The sequence below is a fragment of the Cladosporium halotolerans genome, assembly GCF_011745625.1.
Source record: "Cladosporium halotolerans strain TM138-S3 chromosome Unknown Sca134, whole genome shotgun sequence".
In the NCBI taxonomy this organism is placed as follows: domain Eukaryota; kingdom Fungi; phylum Ascomycota; class Dothideomycetes; order Cladosporiales; family Cladosporiaceae; genus Cladosporium; species Cladosporium halotolerans.
The window spans coordinates 235-11,967 of NW_027191584.1; the positions used below are offsets into that span (position 1 = coordinate 235).

An 11,733-nucleotide genomic window follows, 5' to 3' on the forward strand; every position below is an offset into this window, starting at 1 on the left:
CGATGATCAGTAGCAGCGCGTCGCATGCGCGACGCGTGGGAATTGAGTGGAATTATCAGATCTGAGGGCAGCTAATGGCTTGCTATTATCCCATTTTTCGCCCAGTGTACCCCCTGTGCGTGCCAAAGGACTCGCCTTCTTTGACAACACCATCGCTTCCCCGGCTCCTCTTCATTGCGGGACACTCGAGTATGTAAATACTCTTTCAGACATCACTTCAATATCTCATTCCCGCTACAAATGGTAAGGCACATCTACGTACTTCATTGTACCGCTTCTGAGTAGCTAAGGGAGGGGAAGGGAACTGCTGCAGTAATAGCGAGGGCGCGAGTCGACCCTCAGCCGAGTGACGCAATTTGTACTTTGCTTTTGATTGGATGGAAGGGCTTTGCGGCAGCTGATTCCGACGCCAGCTGTACTGTCGTCATAGCAGTAGGTTAATTGCAGACCTATAGTGCGCAACACCTGCCGTGTCTGCCGACTATCTAGTTCTCTACCTCCTGCCTTTTCGGAAATCGCTGGGCCGCTCGACGCCGAGTGTACGTGACATTAATGGCTTGAGAAAGGGATGTGAATTTCTGCAAGGGCGATAGCTCTTGGAGAGAGCTCGTTGAGCAAACGCGGAGCTGTTCAAGCCTCATGGTTTTCGGAGACGGATCCTTCGAACCTCCTTCATACATGGTTACCGTAAAAGGCGATCCAAATGCCTTCCAAGGTCCGCAGAAAGTCTTGAACAATGAGGGATCAATAGCACAGCATTACAGTATCTGCTAGCATAGGTGCTATCCGCGGGGAACATAAGGAGATCAATACCTCTGCTTGCCCTAAAACCCTAAGGTCGCAGGATTTCCGGGCAATCATTCCTCCACTCACGCGCTGCACGGCACACCGTCTACCCCACCGAATTCCCCGCAGATTTCGCCAAGGTTGTTGCTATGATGACTTCTACGGCCGTCATTAATCAACAAGGCTGCTATCGCTCGGACTATGTTCTTGAAGCGCGCCCGGTCCCAACCACTCACGTGGTTTCGCTTGGTCAGCCTGCGTCAGGGTGGCGGACGGTGCTGCTTGTGCACGTCGGGCTCCAGAAAGTCTCTGCCCTGCGAAAATTTCTTTCAGCACATCTTTCCCCGCCGCTCGGAGCGCTTGCGTTTTCATCATTGAACTCTTCACATGCTCAACGTGCGCCTGGGCGCCAGACTGAAGTGTTGTCACTCTTCTTGGCAGATCAGAAGATCGGATTCACTTCTCACCTAGCTCTATCAACAACGACATCAGCAAAGAAGAAAGCCTCCACGTCGTCACAGGACCTTCGTTGATCCCACAACAATTCAAACTTTTCTCCATTGCAAATTAGCATCCGTCAGCGTCACCTACAACTGCAACATCCCACCGAGGGCCAGCCTTGTCCAAGAAATTTATCTCAATCCAGCTTGCTAAATCTCACACTTTTACTCTCACGCCTCATCGTCCTTTTACCCTCGCGACAACACTATAAGCACAGTTTGCCATAACACGACCACATGTCGATTCAGTCTTCGGTACCTCATCGCAACATCGCCTCTTTGTCTGCACATCCACACTGGCGCCACTTCAACAGCTGTCAGTCCGCAGGTATGCTATATGACCATGTTTCCGCGCCGCGCAGTAATGATGCCGGGTGATGTTTGCCACCATGCCTATGCGTCATCAGCGCGAAACAGAATCCTGATCTACCTTTCTCCCAGAGACCAACGACGAGACAGTGAATCAAGGGGCCATAAGTCGCCAACCGTATCTGCAGAATTTTGATCACCGGACCTCACAATCGGATTGGCCCTGCTTCATGGATTTACTTGAAGATGAGGCCTACGCACGACGATTAGATGGCAATTCTCCCCCCGCACAGGCCGTGGACTATCCCGCAAACTATCACATGGTGATGTCATTGCCAAACGACCTTCATCCATTAGCGTCACAGCATTACCAAACAATGACTTTCGCTTTAGGGGTTTCACAGTCACGTCAGCAGCTTTCACAGCCGATGTCGCTGCACCCTCAACCTAGCCATTCCCAGCTCAACATGACTGACTCGAGGCCCCTTCACATCATGACTAGCGCACCACCAGGCTTGATTCATTTCCAGGAACTAACCCAAGCATGTGGAGGGCCATCATCGGCAAAGACTTCAACCGGATGTTGTGACTCTGCTGCACCCAATGGAAAATCTGCTTCCGGTCCAGTTCCCGCAACGACCCCTGTGGTTGTAAAGTCCGATAAAAATGGAGTTGATTGGATCGCATTCGAGTATTCTCGAAATGGTGTCAAGATGGAGTACACCATTCGGTGTGACGTTGCATCGGCGAACACTAAGGGACTTTCCCAAGATTTCAGGTCCGCGAACTGTATCTACCCACGCGCGTGTTGCAGCAAAGACCAATATCAAGGCAAGCGCTTTGCCTACGAGAGCAAGTGCAATGCCCTCGGGTGGGCCCTGGCATCGCTCAACCCTCCACTCAGAGAGAAGCGTGGGCTTATCCAACGCGCGGTGGACAGCTGGAGAAACAGCAATCAGAATCCAAAACTACGAAGCCGGCGAGTACGGAAGATAAGTAAAAGCGATACCGGCAAACAACTCTGATATGGTGTCAACGGGCGGTAAAGGTTGTGATGCGGCTCTTTCCGGATCGCCTGGAATCGCAACAAGACACTGTTGCGGGATACGTTGTCCTGACTTTCCGCGGGTAATTCGCCTGTTGCCCTCCAAACCGCCTCTGCGATTCGCTCCTTATCGTTTGCTTCGTTCTCGCCGTCCTAGGTCGACCAGGGGCTCTCGTATGCATCGCAAAATCTCCTTCCGCTTGCAACCTTCCAAGTATGAGAGCCATCTGTTTCTGTCTAATTACTTGTCGACCCCTTCCGTCTCGCCTGGTTGGATTACTTCGTCTGGTGTCGTCGTGCTGTGACGCTTGCTCCCATGCTTGTGTTCACACTTTTTGGCTGGCGTCTGGTCGCATATCACCAGAGGTGCGCACAACATGCCAATCCTCGCGATGTTCAATCAACGTAGCTTTTGTATCCAATGTCAATATAGTGCAGGATAGAGGCAATGCAACAATACAGTTTTTCAACGTTGCATTGAATATCGCAATCATTACACATATTGTAGGTGTAGGATCCCCATCAGGATCCTCGTGAGAAGCCTCAAAATCCCAACCCTAACCCTATTGGCAAGCGGGCTCAAGGTTCGGAGCGGCCGGTCCGACGTGGCCGGTGCGGAGCAGAGCTCTTCCGGGTGGGTTGCAGCGAGGACCTTACTGCTTTCGGATGCCTCCGCTAACCTTTTAGAGAAACACCTTTTTCGACTTTGCATATGCAATATTACCAACCACGCCGTCAACAGCCAAACATGGCTCAAACCATTGCATTCTACCTACCCTCTGTGCCTCCTACCTCCGCTCTCGAAGCCCCGACCGATATACAGCGCGCCAGCGACTTCCTAAGCCACAGAAGCAACCGATTGCTGCTAGATGGGGTAGATCCTGAACAACCTACGCTTGATCTCGCACGATTACAAGGTTACGAACGCCACAACAGCAAAAGAGGCAGTGCACCTTTGTATGGTCCTTTGGCTGGAAGCTACGGAATATGCAAAAGAGCACAGATTATTGGCTTTGCTGTGTATACCATACAGGACCTCGGAAGCCGCGCGAGCCAAATGGTCACATATTTCAGTGTTCCGGCAACACCACCTCTGCAATACAGCACCTATTCAAGCATCATGGAATCTCAGAAGGAGGCGACGTGCCTTTAGAGCCAATAGAATCGTCAAGCCAACCCCAATCGAAGAATACGGCGGCGTCAACGCCGTCAGCAGCACAACCGCGGTATCCGACTCCTTCGACTTTGGAGCGTTCAAAGGGCTCCTACTGCCTTTATCCACAACCAAGGCCATTGCCCTCAACAAGACCGAAGCCCCTGCCTTCAAGGCCTTGTTGACACGTCTACGACCTCAATCGCAAGCCTCAATACCGTCTAGAAGGAGCCCACGGCGCTGTATTGTAGCTGCGTACGACCATGCGCTCTTTACCGTCGAATCCGAGCTTCAACAGGCTACCGCGTGCGTTAGTTTATCTTTCGATCTATGGACGTCCCCTGGCCGCAGATTGGCGCTTTGAGCGTTATTGCACATTGAGATAATGCGCAATACAAGCCTCAAGCAATCCTATTGGTATTGCCACGGATATTCGCAGCCATACAGCTGTCAATCTGGCTACAACGCTTGTAGGCATCCTCAATCACTTTGAGCTTCGACAACACTTCGGCCACGCTATTACCGACAACGCCTCTGAGAACACAGCATTCATGCGCCTTCTACCTCAGGAGCTCGATAAAGATGCGGGCAAGCGCTGCGTTTTCTGTATGGGCCATATAATCAATCTAGTGGCTTACCAGCTCCTATTTGGCGAGGATGTTGAATCTTTCGAAGAAGCGCTTGGGAACGTCACCCCTGAGGAGGTTGTTCTGCGGAGCTGGCACAAGAAGGCACCTATTGGGAAGCTACACGAGCTGATTAGAAACATACTGCATTCAACGCAGCGCAGAGATGTATTCCTTGGCTTGCAACGGAGCCATCCGTATGGGATTGATCCTCAGCTGGGTGATTCAGCTGCCTCTGAGGCTCCATCTGAGGCTTTTCAGGAGCTGATTCGCGATAACCTCACACGATGGAATAGCTGGTATGACGCTGCATCAGGGGCATTGAGGCTTCGCAGTGCCACTGGTTACTTCTGCGACTGTGCTCTGGATGACTCATGATTACAGCGTCGCTTTCGCGAACTATCAACGCAAGGGTCTATAATTACGATCGCAACCGCGCATTGCCCCCAAAACGCCCTCACTTCTGGAAGATCGGCTGACCCACAACGATTGGCATATAATTATCGTATACGTTGATCTATTGAGGCCATGTAAGCATGCCACAATGAAGCTACGGGGTCAGGTCACTCCAACAATGAAGAATAACTATGCTGCAAAGGGGGCTTTATGGCAGGTACTTCCTATCTTGAAGGGATTTGAGGAAAGCCGTCAGCGGCACCTGCCGAGTGAAAGCCAGCTGAACGAATCGCAGACCTTTCAAACCACGCCATCACCATTGAGCCCACGACGCACACGCACGCGGAGCTCACAAAATCAACCGAGGGCTACAGGCGCATCCAAAAGTTACATCAGTCGGAGGGGAGATACAGCTCAGGTGCAGGGGTCGGATTGTCGAGCTGCTAAACCCCTGCTCGAGCTTGAACATCACTTCACCGCCAACGTCAATCGCGCATGGCAGAAGCTCGACTATTACTAACAAAAGACCGACGACACACCTATCCATCACGCCGTCGTCCTCCTACACTCCGCATGAAGTGGCAGTGATTTGAGAGAGCTGTTGAGTGAAAATAAGGATAACCCGGCATATAGAGCTACAACTGCTGCATCTGCGTCCTTAGTACAGCCTGAAGCATGTCCTCGGCTGCTCCGGAGCCGCTTGATCAATTACAACTGTATATACGTGAAAATCACCCAGCTACAATGACCTCGACCGACTCGCCAAACCTCTATTGGATCAGCGTGATCCCTATCTGGCCGCAGCTCGCGCAGATGGCTCTCGATACGTACAGTACGCCGAATATAAGTGACGAGGCGGAGCGTGTATTCAGCATAACCAGCAAATCCTCACTCCACGTAGAAGGACCCTTCAGAGTGATGCCATGCAGCAGATATTGTGTTTGAGGAGCTGGCAGGGCAGCGGCATTATTGCGCTCGGTCAACAGCAGCTACAGCAAGCCGTCGCAGCCGTGGAGGCTGTCTCAATCAACGAGGACCTTGCCTACAGTGACTACAACGACCTCACAACGCCTGACCCCCAGGACAATGCTCTAACCATGAATAACACTAGGTGTCACTGTATAGATTACAAAACCGAGAGGGAGTAGCCGTTGAGGTCCTACAACAAAACCTCCGCGGCTATACCAAAGGCTTAGCATTACATGGATCCCAGGCCTACCATACCAATCCTTGCACTGTTCGATCAATGCAACCACTAAATCCAATGTCAATTCAATGAAGCTCCATCAAATGCAATTCAATGTTGGGGGTCCTCAATGATTGCAGGATTGCATTCTGCCCATCTCTGAATTCAGCGAAACAGCTTCCTGCGCGTCCAGTGGCCATCTCGCCTTTGCAAGGGCATACGCTGTGTCGATCGCATCTTTCGCAGCATTACATGCCGGCCGACATCTCCAAAGTTTTTCGAACCAAGCCATCTTCAAGTGAGGATGAACGACTATTGCCATTCTGTATGCGAAGGTGTCATCCAATAAACCATAGTATCTGTCGAGCTTCTTCCACCGCAGGTTGACACATGATTTGCAGTGACTTCTGGGTTCGTACCCGTAGCTTTCCTTGAGCTGCTTGAACTTATCAAGTGGGCTATCAAATATCGCCAGCTGCTCCCAGATTGCGTGCTTTGTTTCATCATCTTCCTGTGCGGGCACATAAAGAGAATTGAGGGGTCAATACGTATAGGGGAAGGAAGAGGAACATGTGGAAATGTCACGTAGAAGTGTTGGTTCTCGAAATGCAACTCGCAGCCTGAGCAGTATTTTGAAGCCGTAATAGAACATCTTTCGTTGTTCAAAGAACGGGACCCCGATTCGTTCTGCTATACTACTCAGGATGGCTACTAGCTGCCGGAAAGTTATTAGAGGCTTCTTGAGGAACTAGCTGTTTTATCCCACGGTCTCGCAGCTGCCTGTTCGCAGTCTTAGATTCAAAGTCGATCCTCTTTGAGCCGTCAAAAAGACACCTCTACAGTGTTTGTTCGAAGCCGGCTCCCCCATTGCAAGTACAGCTCGAAGAGGCCGCTTCCTCGCAGCTGAACAACTCACAAATCGTAAGGAACCCGGTCTCGAGCATTGATCTAGCTTCATCGCCGATGTTCGCCAAAGGGCTGGCCAGCGGCTCAGAGATAGTGCCATAGAACGCCAATGCTTGGAGGTTGAAACTCGGTTTTGGCCTGATGCATTTTCGTTCCCTCTCCCCTCAGCATAAAGAACAAAGATTCAACGATTTTTCTGTTTTCTATATTATTCAGTGATGTTTCTGCGTCAAATGAAAAAGACTCGCAATGATGCTGTCCGGATGGTTGTTTCTGTGTGGCAATGACTTCCCTAACAAAGTAAAACAAGGATTTTCCGAGAGGCTTCTTTACATCGCTCAGCGGCCACCGGAGATTTAAGTGTCCATCTTACCGAACATGCCCTCGTCTTCCTCCTCATGGTCGTGGTGACGCAAAGCGTGCGCATCCTCGTCCCACAGAGGTTCTATGTCCACGTCGTCCTGCTGGCCGCGGTAAGGCTCTCTGGACGCCGGGCTGGGAGCCGAGCCTCCCTGGTATATCGCGGGCAGCGGCTGGACGAACGGAATATCAGCAGGCATTGCTGTAGGGCCGCTCTTGGGCGTGCCATAAGAACAGCTGAGCAGAGCGACGGCCGCCGCTAAATCGGTGGCGTCTTCCTCGGAGTAAGCCTCCGCAGCGTTGGCGGGCCGGACGCTTGAGGAGCTCTGCCGTCGATACCGGCTGGAGAAGCCTGAAGCGCAGGATGAGGGCTCGGAGAAGGTGGACTGGAAGTAGGGGGAGTAGGCGCGGCTAGTATTCCTGTAGCGCTTGATGTTCGGGTCGCTGTAGGCATGTTTGCTTTGCGAAGTCGGCGCCGTCTCGACTGAGCTGAGGCCATAGTCGGGCAGATCTTCGTCGCGTACATCAGACAATCTGGAGGCGGCAGGGGAGGGCAAGTCGCTGCCGTCGGAACCTGTCTCGCATTGGTTCATTGATATCAAAACGGATGCAGCTTCAAGTAGCTCCACCTGCTGGTGCTTGGAGATCTGCAGCTTCGAGGTGTACTGCCACTGTGGCGTGTGTTCCCAACTGCACACCGATCGTCAGCCCTGGTCCATGCTCGTGGGGATGCGCATAATGTACAGATGCTTGGTCAAACAACTGCCGTTTTTATATGCCTTGCCACAATGCTCGCAATCCAGCTCGCCCTTCGCCGGCTTCTCTTTCTTCGTTAGACCAGTGCCATCACTGGCGCTCCGTTTAACCATTGTAGGGGTGGAAGACGAGGACTGGCCTTGCGCAAGGGAGCTATCGTGGCTGCCCGCTCGGTTAGGCACCGAGGCGCGGTGTGTCGGCAGGCTGCTGGGCATCGCAGGGTGCGAGTCCTCGTCCAGCGAGCTCACGGCAGCGTTTGACAGCGAGTCAGGACTGTGGATAATGGCGACCGACCCGTCCTCAACGCCATCCTTTACGGTGGCCTCAATAGCAGCAGCGTTGCTTGGTGCAGAATATGAGCTCGTTCTCCGGCTGATGCGGCCATTGACCGAGGCGCCCAGGGAAATGAAATGTGTGCGTTTATATGATTGATAGGTGGGGAGACTGTTTGCGCTCGAAATGACTGATGGACGAGGCTGCCTGGTCTCTCGCGAAATGTCCTGTATGAGGCTGCGATTAGAAATGCAGGAACAAGGGGAGACATGTCCGAACTTCGGGTGGAATCGGAGAGGCGTACCTTGTGTCCACTCATGGCGATTATTTGAGGTAGTTCCTTTCGTCAATGGGCGGAGAGCTTGATCGCCCGCTGATATTTGCAATACTTCTTTGTTGAGGTGCTAAAATGTCTGGAATTTCTTACCATAGGCCCTCCAGACGCTTGCACAGCCTCGAATGTAGCCGAGATTGCTTCGTCGGCCAGTCAGCGGACGGGGAGAGACACGGGCAAGTCGGTCGTGTGTTGATTAGTTACGGTATTGAGGGTATGTATTTAGATGTGTAGGTGACTATATGATGGCGAACGCGAATCAGCGGGTATAAGAGCATCAATCGCGAGCGCAGAAATAACGACAGATGCCAGCCGAGTCCAGAAAGGATTGACGGCGGACATCTTCGATGCCGCTAGGACCCCACGCCAAGACATCAACGGGACGTGCATTCCCTCCCCGCAGCTGTAATGACAGCTGCGGAGGGTGGATGATGTGCGATTGGACGAGAAACACACGCGGACCTTTCTTGTCGGAGAGCTCGCAGACACGTCATGGATAATGGACTTACCAAAGACTAGAATATCAAGGTTTCATCAGCGTCATGCGAGGCAGGGTTGCTGGTCGAGCGGTTGCATCATCTTCTCATATTCAGCTCAAGTTGCGCTTGCTCATCGCTTCTCGACGCTGCCCCCTCCACCCGCGCGCTGGGACACGCGCCGTCTTTTGGCCGGATACGCCAGATGGTGTTCGCTAACATGCCGACACAAAATATTGCGCGCATGAGCGATGGCCCGCCGCGCGCCGCGCGCAACATCACGCGACTGCTGGCTTGCCTGCTGTTAGATTGGCCGACTTCTCCGTCGATCAGCCCACTGCACCAGCGTCTCGCTTTGACGGAATGTGTCCCGCTCCTGCACGGCCTTTCTCGTTGCGAACCGTTTGACAGCGTGCATGGGAAAGATTCCACAAGAGGACATCCGACGGGATACTCTGCCTCATTCTCCGCCTGTTCTGTTCTCCAGACCCCAATCGGAGATCGACACTCGGACCAGCCAAGGCGCGCCTTCTCTGCATCGCGAAAGGTCTGAGCTGCTGGCGAACTCCGCTCGTGCCTGGACCCGCGCTAGCCTTCGCTCAATAGAAATCCTTCCTATGAACAGTGCCTGGCCAGCAAAAGCAGTAGAATAATCTCGCAGTGAGTCTTCGCGTGACACCATGTTTCTGGCTTTCGATCACCCGAGCCCGCAGCGCGCGCAATGCGCGCATGGACCAGCCCAACGAACAGTTCGCAAGCCACCCCCTCCCTTTGCGACACCATCAGCATGTGATCGGATATTTCACGGCGAAGCGCCTCATCGTTGAGGAGACCAAGGCGTCGGCATCTGAGCCGTTCGCTTCGACACTTGTGGGTGCTATCCATGAAGAGTACAGATTCACCGGAAAACTCTTCCATTGTAGGGTGACCAAGTTCATGCCAAGACTTGAATATGTTCGCAGACAGTCTGCCGGCGAGGAGACATGTGTCTGTTCTGTTCAAGTAACTGCCAGACTCTTTGTATTTTTTTCCTGATTGTGGGATCCGGCAGACGAACTGTCTGTGATTGTCTGTGTCTGTCCTGGTATTCAAGATCATTTGAGAGATGCAAAGTCCGGATATTTCGATAGACTGGACCTAGACAGACACCAAAATGAGTGTAAATGACGTCACCAGCACTTCCCATCCCTGGGCGGACGTTGGTTCAGACACATCTTACCTTGTGCGAGCACCACGCCAAACCTAGCGATCGACATCTCCACGACCAGACACATAATGTTGCCGACAATCACCGAGAATCTCGATGAGGATTGATCCTCAAGCGATGCATCGGTCGATGAGCAAAAATGATGCCTCCTCTGCCCCAAACATAAGCTCTGATGAAGAGGGTCCGTGACCGTAAACACACAACGAATCGGGCTGTCGCGGTGATAGAAGCACAGAGCCTGGTAGTCACCACGTTTCCGATTCGCGCGGGTCGCTTGGATGACATGCGATGTGACGAGCGATGACGACACATATTGGATCTTCCATTCTATCAACTCGTGTCGTATCGCACCTGTGGGGAACAAGAAGGTCGGTCGTACGTGGCAAGGAATCTGTGCTCTTTACACACATCAATCCGAGCACCCATTATGACGGCACAAACCGGCAGCGCAATGCCTGCGCATTGTGTCGTAGACTTTTGTGTTGTACCCGTACGTTTTCCAACCACCAACGCCGGTAATCTGGTCCTCCCCATCCTAAAAATCACATATTGCAGATCGGCACGGCTTCGCCTTCGACATCCTCTTATATCGTCAAGGTCGAGCAGTTGCTACGGCAAAGCGGCTTGAGCTTCACCGTCAACGATTCGGGCACGAGCATCAGTATGATCCTATTCGTAGAGCAGTTTCCGCATGGTCTAAGATAATTCCAGAGGGGCAGTGGGTAGAGGTGATGAACATCATCGGTCAAGCGCACAGCTTGATCCATGATGCCGGAGTGCAAAAGGTGCACACGGATGTGCGAATAGAGACGCGGTAAGTGTTCCGTCACCCGAGAAGCACGTTGCTCATCTTGTGTTTAAGCAATGACTGATGAGCGGGTGCCAGGACTGATAAGTAGTAAAGACTGGGCGTAAGGATGTTCAAGTGAGTGATGGAATGGACAACGGATGCGCAGTAGGTGAAAGGGAAGCAAAGCGGACACATTCTCTGTTAGTCCCTCGCTATTGAATATCGGTTTCTGGATGGATTTGTCACCTATCCGGGATTAAGACTTCACAGCTTCATCTGCTGCGGATTGGAAAGCTGGGGTAGTGAGTTGGTCAAATGGAAATTCCCTCTGTTAATCGAGTCTACCTTTTCAACCTACGCGCCACATGTGCGGATGGTCGTCAGCATGTTGGGCGTCGCTTTCTCTGAAGCTCTTGCTGCTTCTGGGCTTTCACAGCGGCTCGCTCCTGAGCTCTGATCTCTTTGTTCTCTTTCTCTTGCACCTTCTCTCGCTCCCTTCGCTCTTGAAGTTCAAAGGCTGCTTTGACCTTACCAGGGCTGAAAAGAATTGCTCCAGAGCCCTCGTCGGCCCGAAACTGTTCCATCAACTTTTTGCCGCGCTTCCTCTTCTTCTTCTCGTGCCTGAGAGCC

The 11,733-nt window shown here is 52.3% G+C and overlaps 2 protein-coding genes across 2 annotated transcripts; one reads left to right on the forward strand and one right to left on the reverse strand.

Annotated features, from left to right (window-relative positions):
* Window positions 1–6,629: 6,629 nt before the first annotated feature.
* WHR41_09470 (uncharacterized protein) lies at window positions 6,630–9,048 on the reverse strand. Its single transcript, XM_069378073.1, has 3 exons — window positions 8,601–9,048; window positions 8,012–8,523; window positions 6,630–7,957 (listed from the first exon to the last, which is right to left on the reverse strand). Exons 1-3 carry the CDS (start codon window positions 8,613–8,615, stop codon window positions 7,264–7,266), a joined length of 1,221 nt encoding a protein of 406 aa, XP_069224940.1. The 5' UTR covers window positions 8,616–9,048; the 3' UTR covers window positions 6,630–7,263.
* A 1,692-nt stretch (window positions 9,049–10,740) lies between these two features.
* WHR41_09471 (uncharacterized protein) lies at window positions 10,741–11,681 on the forward strand (the record flags this gene model as incomplete). The annotated part of the gene is made up of 4 exons (XM_069378074.1): window positions 10,741–10,803; window positions 10,869–10,974; window positions 11,025–11,127; window positions 11,200–11,681. The coding sequence occupies 4 exons, from the start codon at window positions 10,741–10,743 to the stop codon at window positions 11,210–11,212; spliced, it is 285 nt and encodes a 94-aa protein (XP_069224941.1). The 3' UTR covers window positions 11,213–11,681.
* Between the last annotated feature and the right edge of the window lie 52 nt (window positions 11,682–11,733).

Excerpts from the sequence above, each read along its gene's own strand:
- WHR41_09470 (XM_069378073.1), bottom strand. Across the intron at positions 7,958-8,011 it reads AGTTGTTTGACCAAGCATCT|TTGGGAACACACGCCACAGT; the intron begins GTACATTATGCG and ends ATCGGTGTGCAG.